Source organism: Mercenaria mercenaria, chromosome 2, assembly GCF_021730395.1.
Source record: "Mercenaria mercenaria strain notata chromosome 2, MADL_Memer_1, whole genome shotgun sequence".
Classification (NCBI taxonomy): domain Eukaryota; kingdom Metazoa; phylum Mollusca; class Bivalvia; order Venerida; family Veneridae; genus Mercenaria; species Mercenaria mercenaria.
This window is the reverse complement of record NC_069362.1, coordinates 102,514,543-102,529,317: the sequence shown is the minus strand read 5'-3', so window position 1 is coordinate 102,529,317 and position 14,775 is coordinate 102,514,543. Positions and strand designations below refer to the sequence as shown.

Genomic DNA, 14,775 nt, shown 5'->3' with positions numbered 1-14,775 from the left:
ATAAAACTATAACAGTCGGTACTCCGAGTCAGAATTAGGCAGTACTCGGAGGAATTCCTCGCTATTCAAGATTTTTCCTTCGAGGAAAAACGGAAAGTGGTATATCATGCTTGTTTAGAAGTTTATATTCTAGTTGCAAGTGTCAGACTTGTACTGTTCTTTCATCTTAGTCTAAATTGTACTTTCTTTGTGCCTTGCATTGAATTAACTCTGTGAGGAAGCCATCGAGCTGATTTGCGCTGTTCTACTCTCGAATTGATCTGTGATTTGAGAAATGATTGGAGTGTATCTAGATTTTCCCTTTCTTTATAATTTAATATGGAAAATTACAAAAAAAAATAGCTGAGTTAGACGGCTTTTTTTGCAACTGTTAATAAGTTTTGATTTTTCACCTTGATACTCTAAACAAGTCCCTTTTAAATGAATCAACGTATGAATTCAAATGTCCAGTTTAGCTTCTGTTCCAGTTTTAGTGATAGACCATCTGGTGGCATCAAAATGTTATCAATACTTTTTACACTATTTGTGTTTTATATAAAAAAAACACTATTCATTTTCTAATGCAAGATCATTTACTTTTAAGACTATCACAGACCTCATCTAATTGTTGCAATATTTAAACTTGATTACATTCTGGTGTTTAAACAGTTGACTTATAATTCATGTTATAATATAAAATTGAACGTGAAAAGAATCATCAGATGACTTTATGAAAGGTAAAGGCCAAGTCTATATAACACACACATTGCACTAATGAAAAACAATACAAATATATCATTCGATATTCCACATAATATTTTTTTCCTCGTCCTGCAGCTAATAATAAGGGAACATCATGACATAATTCTAAAAGTAACGTTTTTCTAGCTCACCTGTCACATAGTGACAAGGTGAGCTTTTGTGACCGCTCGATGTCTGTCGTGCTTCTTGTGTCAACAATTTGTAAAAAAACCTTCTTCTTCATAACCACTGGGCAGATTTACACCAAAGTTCAGAGAAGTGATCCTTGGTTGGCCCCCTTTCAAATTGCCCGAAGAATTTAATTCCATGCAGAACTCTGGTTGTCACGGCAACCGAAAGGAAATACTTTGAAAATCTCCTTGCAAGAAACTGTTGGCCGGATTTCAAAAATATTTTGCAGAAATGATCTCTAGGTGACCCTCTACCAAAATTGCATAGGCCATTCTGTTTCGGTAAAAAAAACATGGCCACCACAGGGCAGGGCTTATTTTTCCTATATGGCTATATTGTAAATTTCAAAAATCTTCTCCTTCAAAACCATTGGGCAGATTTACACTAAACTTAACAGGAATGATCCTTGGGTGCCCGCCCCCCCCCCCCCCCCCCCTATCAAAAATGCCATAAGAATTGAAATCCATGCAGAACTCTGGCTGCAACCGAAAGGAAAAAAATTAAAAATCTTCTTGTCCAAAACCACAGTAGCTAGGCCTTTGATATTTGGTATGTGGCATCATCTAATGGTTCTCTACCAAGTTAATTTAACTTATCCCCCTAGGGTCAAATATGGCCCCGCCCTGGGGTCATATAGTTTACAAAGACTGATATAAGAAAAACTTTGAACATTTTCTTGTCAAAAACCATAGGGCTTAGGGCTTTGATATTTTTTATGTAACATCATCTAGTGGTCCTCATTGCTCAAATGATCCCCCTAGGGTTAAATATGGCCTGTCCCGGGGGTCACATGGTTTATATAGACTTATATAGGGAAAAACTTTGAAAATCTTCTTGTCCAAAACAACAGTAGCTAGTGCTTTGATTTTGGTATGTGGCATCATCTCATGGTCATCTACCAAGTTAGTTCAAATTATCCCCGTAGGGTTATATATGGCCCCGCCCTGAGGTTTATATTGATTACATAGACTTATATAGGAAAAAACTTTGAAAATCTTCTTGTCCAAAACCACAGGGCCTAGGGCTTTGATATTTGGTATGTAGCATCATCTATTGATCCTTTACCATCCTTTTGTTTTGTATGTAGCATTGCCTTATGGTCCTCTACCAAGAGTGTTCAAATTATTACCCTGGGGTGAAAAAAGGCCCTTCCCTGGGGGTCCATAGTTTTACATATATACTTATATAGGAAAAACGTTAAAAATCTTCTTGTCTGAAACTGGAAGGCCTAGGCTTTTGATATTTGGTATGTTGCATTGCCTAGTTGTTCTCTATACCGAGATTATTCAAATTATGCCTCTCAGTTGAAAAGAGGCCCCACCCAGGGTGTCCCAAGTTTTACATAGACTTATATAGGAAAATAATTGAAAAAAATTCTTGTCTGAAAGTTCAATGCCTAGGCCTTTGATATTTGGTATGTATCATTGCCTAGTTGATTTCTAACAAGATTGTTTGAATTATGCCCCTGAGGTGAAAAGATGCCCCGCCCAGACCTACTTTCTTATTTTAAGATACAGCTTTGAAATTTTGATGACATGTATAGTTTTGCATGCATATCTTTAAACAGACTTTCAGTGATCATCAATGTGACCTACTGACCTACTTTCTTGTTTTCTAAGCTACAGCAAAATGATTTGGACCACCTCTGATACTTTTTTACAGATTTCAAAAGTAATTATAATCTTGAATAATCTTTACCTTGACCCATTCTTCTAATTTTCTTGTTTTTAAAGCTTTAGCTAAGAAATTTGTTCAGGTAAGCAACTCTACTAAGGTCAGCGATCTAGGACCAAATCATGGCCCTCTTGTTTGCAAAATGTTAGCCAATGGCTAAGACATAACAAACAGAATCAAAGTTTTATATCTTTGATTTGATAGTGAAATGCATAGACATGTTTTATTTATGCAGATGACAGGCATGCTTAAAACGCAACCAATAAGCCGTGAGTTGTATTTTATAATGTTGCGATCCTTTGATGTTATAAATCTCTCATACAATAAGAGTCCAGTGAACTTTGCTGTACAAGCAATGGTCATTCTTGCGCTACGCTGAAACACAGGCATACATGAAGACGCAACGTTATTAAACATAGCCATTTGATAGTTTTGACCTGAGCATTGCAATGTGTTTTGTGTTAATATTATTATTAATTATAGGATCACCTATTTTCAGTTTACTTATTTAAGATATATAGATAAAAACCAGAGCAGAATATAAGAATTTTAATAGGTGCAATTTAGATCACGATATATTAATTAATACAATACAAATCACAAATTAACCACTTAAGACATAGACATATTTATACTATTATATATTAATCATTACCTCAAACACTATTCTGTATAACTTAAGTGGTAGTAACCAATATTTTAATAAATGAGTAGGGTAATCATGTCAATTTTTAAGTAAACGCCGACCCACAGGCCCAGCATAACGTGTACCATGTGCAATTTCAAATAAATCCCCACAAATTATACATGCACAATACATTTAATACATAGAACAGATGACAGTACATAATATATAACTGTTTTTCTTATGTCATAGTTCGCCATGTCCCTGGTTATTAAGTTATGTACTAGGATAATGTGACATACCATTTTCTCTAGCACTATATATCCCAAAGTATAAGTTATCACTCTGTTTATATACCAGTCCCTCTGACAAATTTTTCATCAGAGTGAAATCAATATATTGCGCAAGATGAATGAATAATATACCATGATTAACACGAGAATTGCTAGATTAACTCTAGCACTGTAATATCGCAAAGTATTAGATATTACTTTGTAGATATGTATAACTTCCTACGATACGTTTTACATCGAAGTGAAATCATAAAAGAGGCGTACAACAAAGTCAACAAAACACACTAGTGTATTAACATGTTCATTTTATATTATTGCTTACTAGGAAAAGTATACCATTTTCTCTAGAACTGTGTGTTTACCGCAAATTATAATATAGTACTTTGTAGGTATATACTTTCTTCTGATAAAAGTATTATCCGAATGAAATCCTGAAACATATCTATATACACTTCATAAAGATGTCAAATAATTCACTTATTTCATCACAATACGTTCATATTCTGACTCTGTCCTTTTTCTAGGGAAACGTCACATACCGTTTCCTCTAGAAAAACCCTTGAATCAAAAGTATAACATACTACTTTGAGATCTCAGTACTTCCTTTGATATCATATATTCAAAGTGAAGTTAACAAGTTAACACTAACTAAAGGGAAAAAACACTTGAATCCAAGGTAACAACCTAGATGTTATAAATACTATAAACAGTAAAGATCAAAATTTTTGACAAGAATATTCATGAAAATGTTATATATCAGTGTGGACTGAAACTTTCTTTTTCTTATTAAATATATCTCTTCAAAATGAAAAGTTGTATGATTAAGTGCTTCCTATCCAAAATTTTTATTTTACATCTGTGCTACCGTATTAATAAAAAACTGTCGTAACCGTCTTGTACCTTCTAAATTTAGATGAAGACCCCCATCCTTAACTGCAAACAATTCTCTACGAGGTAAATTTGCTTTCAAAAAAGGTCGAAAAGTCTTTAAGAATTTAACCTTTCTTTTAATACACAAAGCTTCTAAGGATAAATTAATGGTTTTAACCTTAGCTCCTGTATCAGAAAAATCAACAGGTCTAGGTAAAATAGCTGACAAATAAATGATTTTAACGGCTGTAATAAGGTTTTAACGTCATTTGTTCCAACATGAATGAGAATATTCTCGTAATTCAGATTGATAGAGCCTTTCATGATTTTTGATGTCAACTGAGAAATGGTTATTCCAGGAAAAGAGCGGATATCAGTCTCTCTGATATCAGAAACATGTGTAGCAATGGAATCCGAAAGAATTAAGCATCAGTTCAAGGCAGGGTTTCTAAGTTGATTGATACGAGAAACTGAAGAAGAAAAGAAAAAAGGAAAAAAAACAGATAAATCCGACTGTATATTGAAGAGGAAACTTCTATGAAAAGTTCCAAATTCTTTGCAAGTAAATGCTACATTAAAATTGTAACTTATCACTGACTGACTTAAAAATATCTAGTTTATCTTGTACAGAAAGTGAGATGTATTTTTATATACATCAGAGTGCCAATCACCTAAAATTTGTATTTCATCTGCCGCAACATTAGATCTAACTGCGAATGTGGCAAAGCCTCGACGAAAAGAATGGGAAGAAAATAATGACGCATCATAACCCAGACTTGAAAGAATGGACCGTAACCTGTTTTGAAACATTAAATAAGTAACAGCTTTCTTATCGCTTAGCAAAATAATGGTTGATCATCAGAAGTAGTTTGAATGAGATCAATCATTTTGTAATAGGCTCTCACTGGACAAACAGGACGAAGGCAAGCGTAGAAGAGGTGATTATAAAACTCTTTCACCAAATTGTATAGTTTTTGTCCAACGCATACTATCACTTCTTAACAGGAAATGACCAGAAACTATATCTGCCTTTGTGGTAGGAACTAAGTTTGATTTTCTGGCTACTAGGAAAAAGGCAAAGAGAAACAAACACCAAAAGACTACATCATTTTTTGTTGATAAGGTTAAAACAGAATGAATCTTGCTCAAAATGACAGGAGTGATAGGTTCAGCTTGCTTTATGCAATGGTGCTTTAACCTAGTTAAACCTTTCAAAGACAAATTAATCAAAAACTGATTACACCTATCTAAAGAAAAGCCTAACAATAAATGCATAGTTCTGACACCACTTAAATAATTTCTAATACTGTCTACTGATTTAAAGGAACGACTCAAAAACTGAGTATATAATTGTAATGTGTAAGTTTCTGCTGGAAGATACTTCAAATGAAAAAACAAGCAAAAATGTATGAACGACTCCCATTGAATTTTCAAGCTTTTCCTAGACCCGACTGCATAAGCAGACAGATTAGAAGTTCTTAAGTCGTGCTTCAATTCTCTAAACTGTTGTTCTGAAACAAAAAATATTAAAAATACTACCAATCATTTAAAAATTTAAACAATTCATCTGAGATTAAACACTCACAAGTTTCTAAATGGGCAGTGCAAGTATAAAAGTCAAACTGCTTCCCTAAATGCCATCTTGAAAGTACGGAAGACCCGTGGTGACATTTCAACTTCATTATTTCACGATTTCTGCTTCCTGATTTCACGATTACAACTTCATGAATTCACGATTTCACGATTTCCACTTCATGAATTCAAGATTTCACGAAAAAACTTCACGATTTCTTGATTTCACGATTTCATGATTTCACGATTTCTTGATTTCACGATTTCCACTTCATGAATTCACGATTTCACGATTTCTGCTTCCTGAATTCACGATTTCCACTTCTTGAATTCACAATTTCACGATTTCCACTTCATGAATTCACGATTTCACGAATTCACGATTTCACGAAAAAAAACTTCACGATTTCTTGATTTCACGATTTCCACTTCATGAATTCACGATTTCCACTCACGAATTCACAATTTCACGATTTCCACTTCATGAATTCACGATTTCCACTTCACGAATTCTCGATTTCACAACTTCCACTTCATGAATTCACGAATTCACGATTTCCACTTCACGAATTCACGATTTCCACTTCACGATTACACAATTTCCACTTCATGAATTCACGATTTCACGATTTCCACTTCACGATTTCACGATTTTAACTTCATGAATTCACGATTTCACGATTTCCACTTCACGATTACACAATTTCCACTTCATGAATTCACGATTTCACGATTTCCACTTCACGATTTCACGATTTTAACTTCATGAATTCACGATTTCACGATTTCCACTTCACGAATTCACGATTTCCACTTCACGATTTCAGATTTCAACTTCATGAATTCACGATTTCCACTTCATGAATTCACGATTTCACGAATTCACGATTTCACGAAAAAAACTTCACGATTTCTTGATTTCACGATTTCCTCTTCATGAATTCACGATTTCTGCTTCCTGAATTCACGATTTCCACTCACGAATTCACAATTTCACGATTTTCACTTCATGAATTCACGATTTCCACTTCACGAATTCTCGATTTCACAACTTCCACTTCATGAATTCACGAATTCACGATTTCCACTTCACGATTTCACAATATCCACTTCAGGAATTCACGATTTCACGATTTCCACTTCACGAATTCACGATTTCACTATTTCAACTTCATGAATTCACGATTTCACGATTTCCACTTCACGAATTCACGATTTCCACTTAACGATTTCAACTTCATGAATTCACGATTTCACGATTTCCACTTCACGAATTCACGATTTCCACTTCAGATTTCAACTTCATGAATTCACGAATTCACGATTCCCACTTCACGAATTCACGATTTCACGATTTCCACTTTACGATTTCACGATATTCACTCCACGAACTCACGATTTCCACTTCACGATTTCCACCCCACGAATTCACGATTTCCGATTCAGATTTCAACTTCATGAATTCACGATTCCCACTTCACGAATTCACGATTTCACGATTTCCACTTTACGATTTCACGATATTCACTCCACGAATTCACGATTTCCACTTCACGATTTCCACCCCACGAATTCACGATTTCCACTTCACGAATTCGTGAAGTTGAAATCGTGAAGTGGAAATCGTGAATCCGTGAAGTGGAAATCGTGAATTAGTGAATTCATGAAATTGAAATCGTGAAATCGTGAAGTGGAAATCGTGAATTCTTGAAGTGGAAATTGTGAAATCGTGAATTCGTGAAGTGGAAATCGTGTATTCGTGAAGTGGAAATCGTGAAATCGTGAATTCGTGAAGTGGAAATCGTGAAATCGTGAATTCATGAAGTTGAATTCGTGAATTCGTGAAGTGGAAATCGTGAATTCATGAACTGGAAATTGTGAAATCGAGAATTCGTGAAGTTGAAATCGTGAATTCATGAAGTGGAAATCGTGAAATTGTGAATTCGTGAACTGGAAATCGTGAATTCAGGAAGCAGAAATCGTGAAATCGTGAATTCATAAAGTGGAAATCGTGAAATCAAGAAATCGTGAAGTTTTATTCGTGAATTCGTGAATTCATGAAGTGGAAATCGTGAAATCGTGAATTCAAGAAGTGGAAATCGTGAATTCAGGAAGGAGAAATCGTGAAATCGTGAATTTATGAAGTGGATATCGTGAAATCAAGAAATAGTGAAATCATGAAATCGTGAAATCAAGAAGTCCTGAAGTTTTTTCGTGAAATCGTGAATTCGTGAAATCGTGAATTCATGAAGTGGAAATCGTGAAATCATGAATTCATGAAGTTGAAATCGTGAAATCAGGAAGCAGAAATCGTAAAATAATGAAGTTGAAATGTCACCACGGGTCTTTCGTATGAAGGAGAGTCTGCTTACCTGTTCTCCATACTTGACAAATGTAAAGTTTTGATTTCACATTCATGCATTGCAGATAAGTAACTTACTTCCCTTAAACATTCTTGAAGTGATTCAGATTTTGACCTGCCTGTATTCAAAACTTGACATACTGATTGATTATCAAAGTACACTATAATTCTTTTTCCTCTAAATTCTTGACCCCATATTATAAGATCAATAATAATTGTGAAGAGCTCTAATAAACCGATATCTAAGCTTTTTTTGTATTATGAATTTGGGAAATTCTGTATGAAAATAAGCTCCTTGAAAATAACCCCCCACAACCTGTCAAACAACTGTCTGTTGAAAAAATACCATCAGGTTTTGACCAATCATCATATAACATAATACCATTGTAACTAATCATAAATTTATCCCACCAAATCAGGTCTTTTTTAACATACATTGGAATTACATTTTCTGTATTAGGATGTTCACTATGTATACTCCTTAAGCAATTCAAAAGTCGGTTTATAAAAATACGTCCTGGTCTTACACATGCTGCTACAAAATTTAATTTGCCAATTAGAGACTGTAATTCCCGAAGAGTTGCTTTATCTTTGTTTAACCAAAATGCTATTATTTTTTTTAATTTCTTCAAGTCTTTCCAAAGTTACTTCCATTGTCATTGAATTTGAATTAAATAAAATACCTAAAAATAGCATAATTTCTGAAGGTGGACATGCTTTATCTTTTGATTCCACTAATCCTGCTTTTTCCAACACTAACCTTAAACAGTGAATGCGAACCAAGCTTTTTCTTTTGTTTCTACTCCTGCCAAATCGTCTCAATAATTCAGAATTGCTATTCCTATTCTAAACATCATGAATGCAATGGCATTTGTCACCCTCTGACAAATGGCTGCTGCGTTTCTCAAACCCATAGACAAAACTGTGTCGCAAAAGATAAGTTTTTTCCACCGAAAAGAAACTAAATTGTAATCTCCTGGACATATACTAATTTGCCTATATGCTTTACGTAACTCTAATTTAAACATCAAACAATGTTGACCTTTACTTTTTATTAATTGAATAAAACCATCCACTTTTGGAAAAATTAAATCTGTATGTTTACCTAAATAGATATCTTTGTCAATAAAATTATTTACTGATTTACCTCTTGGAAAACTGAGATCTAGAATAATTCTCCTTTCTGAAGTATTTTTTTTTTTAACAGAATTTAGCGGAGAAATTTTAATTTCATCACTAAAAGGATTTCTTCTAAAAGGATCAATAACACTCTGACTTGATTTTTCTTTTTCCAAATAATTATTGATGTCTGAAGGAAAGTTTTCCGTTCCCTTATGATTTTTATATTTCCAAAATTGAATTTGTTCGAAAGATGAAACGTTACTTTTAAATTCTAATGGAAAACAATATTGTAGTAAATCTATGACTAGAGTATATCTATAACCAACTAACATTCTTTGCCAGAATTCAGCATTTATCTTTTCATTTACTATGATTTTACATCCCAAAAAATTTGGTAACCTAGAATTCTTCACTTTTTCATGTAACTGAACTAACTTTATTCAAAGAATCAACATCATTTTTTTTGCATTTGTAACTTTACAAATTTTACACTTGTTTGAATGATGACAGAAATAGATATTGGAATTTTCCCTTGTATTTTCTTTAATGTTTTCTATATTTCTTAAACAAAATTTTGGAAGAAAAAGATGTTCTTTTGAATTGCAGGCTTCAGATAACCGTGCAAAACCCGATCGGAGTCACTTCTGAGTATGGGGACATGCACTAGAACATTCTGGATGTTCAAGTTTTTCATTGTCCTGTAACCAACAAGTGCCACAAATGTGCCTGGCCTATCTTTGCTTTCCTTTTACAACCATCATATGAGCACATGACTTATGTCCATATTTGTTCTTTTGATATAATGGGCAGAACCAAACTTTTTTTTTCTTCTACATTTTCATCATTTATGACAGATTTTCCAAATTTTTTGAAAGAAGGAGTATAAGATTTTTTAACAGTTGCTCTTGCTAATATCTTAGTTTCGACATAATGAAAACTATCTCCCCAAACTTTATGCCCCAATTCTATTTCACGCAAAATGGCTGCGTATAAAGCTTTGATTGTATAAAACTCATATGATCCGCTGAGATACATAAGCCTTTTCAATAGATCTAAACGTGCTTCTTTTTCTACCTTTTTGGTTGATGAATTTGTTATAATTTCTGGTTTCCCAGCCACAAATAAATTCATGTTTAAAGAATCATAACTAACTTTCGAATTGACATGCTCAAATCTCAAGTATGCTTGCGGGTTTAACATTATCAGATGACTTAGCAGAAATGCCAGATTTCTTTTTTGAATATTTCTTGTGTTTTCTACTAGAGAAGCTGGTAGAACTACTATCATCACTGGAATCAGTACTATCTGACTCCTTTACTATTTGTTTTTTAGATTTTTTCTTTTTTTCATTTTTTTCTTTTTCTTTGTGTACTTGAAGGTTCGTCCGACTCTGAATCAGCACCTTCAATTTCAGGTTTTTTCAAACTTTTGTTTTTCTCTTTCTCATTTACAGGATCGTCATTGTTCGACTCAGAACTATCTATATCTGACGAATTAATTGAGGATTCGGAACATAATCCTGTTTCTTTTAAAGTTTTCTTTGCCTTTGAACGTAGTTTTTTTTTGTCTTTTTTCAAATCTTGTAAAGAAACTTTGTTGTCAACTAAAATACTCTCACCTCTTAGTTCTGCTATCTCTTTTTTCTTCCTATCCACCTTTTTCCTCATCTTAGCGATGAGTGCCTCCCTCTGGAGTTGTTCTTGCTCTTGTACAAGGGATTTATACTCACATTCTAGGAGCTGTAATGTATCCTCACTTGTCAACCTTGGTCGAGCGCCCTCTGTTGGTGGAATACAACTAGAGATACCTAAAGGATTTTCTGCAGTGTCGACTTCAATTCCAATCTCACTTATTTGTTTGTAATCATGCCTTACAGTTGACCTATTGGTTTTCCTACTTTCTGAACCAGACATTTTCACAAATGTTCCATTTTGTTCCAAAATAGATTTTTCAATTAAACAAATGTTTTTGTTATTGGAGAATCCCAATAAATTTCCGAAATCCTTTCAATTTTTCTACATTATCTTTGATTGACTAAATAAATAAAATTCAACTTTGACGAAATATTTTCTATATGAAAAACTAAATATTTAAGACGTGATCTGACCAAAGAAAAATACTGAATGAAGAAAGTTAACACAAAGAAAATTTTACTTTACTAAACTGACCTATCAAAATTGTGTAAAGAGAACCAATCAAAATGAATTTTGAAGAATGTTAGCCAATCAGAAGAAATCAACAAGTTTTGGATTTACTTCATTTTGATACAGTAAAATGTTTGGTTCTAAATAATTAACCGATTTTAATGAATTAATAAAATCGCCCACATGGTAACAGAATAGAACCATTGTATATCGTTTCATCAAAGGAAGTGCATTCGGAATATAAATATTTAATTTATTTCTCAACTACGGCGTAATATTTCATGTTGACCTAAATAATTCTATAGGGCAGATAAAGTGGTAAACTGATTTATTCTGAACTGTTGTAAAGAATGTTCATGCCAACATGGTAAGTGTGTTTTTTTGGAATTGTTCATTTTCATAATAAAACTTTCGATAATAAGATTGTCCGGCTGAACATTTTCCTGACCCATCTGCAGGTATAAAATTGATTATCATCAACAGCAATCTCCCGAAATAAACAAAATGACCTATGTAGCTACATATCAAACATGCAAATAGATTAACATTAATGTAGAGACAATTACAATACTACATCAGTTTATGCATGGATGTGCACAAAATGAGTACATAAAGAATAAAGGTTAATACATAATTAACCTAACGAAATATGTACATGTTCTAAAAGAATTTGAGCGAGTGTAACGATGAATGTCAAAATGGCCGACAAAACAGTATAGACACCACATATTAAAACACCTCACAAAAATGGGTTAAAAAAACTTTTAAAACTGCCTTTTATAGATTATGCCACCTGTCCCGTCAGGCACGGTCAAAGAGGAAAAGGTAACATACAACTGTGGAAGAACTGAGCCCATAAAATGTAATGTGAAATAGTTGGATCAAAAATTTAAAACCGTCAATAAGTCCGAATCATAGAGTAAAGGATCTATTATCTAGAATCATACACAGATTACAATTTTTGTCTTCACATCTTTGTCAGACTGGAGTTGAAATTAGATATTTTGTCATTTGACATAACTCAAACGAGACATTCGTTTTGATCAGGTGTGATTATCATCAGCATTAATTTGTACCTGAACAGAATATTTCCAAGAACATCGCTCGGTAAAATGCGTTTTTGTGCCATTTTGAACGCGGCTATGTATGCATCCACATGTTGACTTATGCTTTACTATATACTTACTAAATATGGCCGGTAATATGCCAATGATTATAAGCACAATAACTGGCTATTTGCACGCCCTGTGAATTTCAAGCAACAGACAGTAATGTTAAAATACACACACAATAAATAATTAAATGGTTAGACGTATCTTTTGCCTGTTTTGATTTTTGTTTTATTTTTTAACAGTCACATCGAGACTTTTTAAGTCATAAGGCAACTTTTCAAACTTTTGCTGGTGGGCGAAGACACGAGGTACCCGTCCTTGCATTGTTTCAGGTATGGGCAGGTTGGATGTGGCTTTTCATATGAAGAATGCTAGTCCAAACGAGGTTTTGAACCCATATTTTGAGAGTTGACAGTGTTTCCGTTTGGAATCTAAACCACTCGACCAAGGTGGCCCTTTACTGGTTTGTTTGCACATCCTAACTAAAATAAGAAATTCAATATATATTTCTTTTTTAGGGTACGCAGTTTAAAATTATCTCTTGATCTTCGTTTTTCTTTGTAAATGTTTATTCAAGATTTATTTTGCCAATTTTCAATGTTCATTAACAAGTACGGGGCGATTATACAATCCAACACGTACTTAAGACTGATGTCATGAAGGTAAATGACATCTGGAGAAAAGTGGAAACACAGAACGCAACCAAGTAGAATAATTGCAGTCATGGTTTGACTGAGTCACTTAACTAATGACAACAGGTTTTACCTTAACTACCGCGGCAAAAAGATAAGTTGATTAAATGGAAAATAATGATCTGAAATGTTTCCTCTATGAGACGAAGAAATAAGCGTTCAATCTAAATAAATGTGTAAACAAAAAAGAACATTATCAGTTGATCATCGAAACGTATATGCCTGAATGAAAAATAACAAACTGGAGCTGACGGCAAATAAGCATATCCACTATGTATCGGTATTTATCAAGACTGCATTTTCCTATAAATTAGTATCTTAAGGGACTGATGTTGTTCAATGTTCGATCGTCTTCACAAATAATCTAGAGGTAACAGTTATAATATTTACTGAGTCAATAAGACAAGAGAATGACGATCGGGATGCTATGAAAACTGAAACAAATTCAAAATCAGGGTCATAAATATAACGTTCAATCACATCATGATAACATGTGCGTCATCAAAATATGGATCGTAAGATGATTCAAGTTGAAATCAGCATGTCATCTCGGAGACAAGACGTTTTAATTCAACTTTATGTTTAATCCCAGAGAATTCTATCCAGATATCCCCGACACTGTGAGTCCCACACGAAACACACCTTCAGATATATGTCGGTTCCGTAAGAAGTATGTGCTTTGTAATTTTCTACGTTTAGCATAAATCATTGACATATGGTTATAGATAATTTAAGAGACATGTCTATAAATCTCTATTCTGGAGTTAGTAGTTCATTCCTCATTTTAGTTGTTTGAGCTGTCATCGTTGTGACCATTTTGTTTGCAATAATAACAATACATGAATGTTTTGTTTTACATAAACAGATGCATTAAAACTGACGTTTGAGAGCCTTTTGTTTTGTTGTGTAAGCAAACGGTGTACTCAATGCCTAAGATGTTGTCAAGGGTCAAAGAAGAGCCACAAAAAGGTCTAATGTAATATAAATCAGTATGAATACAAAATGAGAACAAATTTTTTAAAACATTTTAGTCAATCTTTAAGGAAAACATACGAACCGCCAGTACTTTCAGCCGACGACCTCATGTTTGGAAGCCATATACTCTACCCATTGAGTTATTGGAAATTTTTTCTATGGTATGTGGTAAAATTATGAAACATTCTATACAAAGAGGTAAATCTGACCCGACAGGTGTAAAAAACTAAATGGAGCCTTTATACAGTTTACTCTACTCTCTCCTCCCTGAAACTGCTGATCACGCCATGATATGCAATTTTAAGGCCTGCTTGGTCGGAGCTGCTTTGATATCTGTTCGGTAGCTATTTGATTAATTGTTCGGGCCCTTATTATTTCGTTTGATGCTCTGTCGGCGGCAGAGACAATGGGTGCACGAAGAA

The 14,775-nt window shown here is 33.8% G+C and overlaps 1 protein-coding gene across 1 annotated transcript; it reads right to left on the bottom strand.

Moving 5' to 3' along the window:
• Positions 1-10,776: 10,776 nt before the first annotated feature.
• LOC128549863 (protein FAM133B-like) lies at positions 10,777-11,343 on the bottom strand. Its single transcript, XM_053527545.1, has one exon. The coding sequence runs from the start codon at positions 11,341-11,343 to the stop codon at positions 10,777-10,779; it is 567 nt and encodes a 188-aa protein (XP_053383520.1).
• Positions 11,344-14,775: the final 3,432 nt, after the last annotated feature.

Excerpts from the sequence above, each read along its gene's own strand:
- LOC128549863 (XM_053527545.1), bottom strand. The coding sequence starts at position 11,343 with ATGTCTGGTTCAGAAAGTAGGAAAACCAATAGGTCAACTGTAAGGCAT.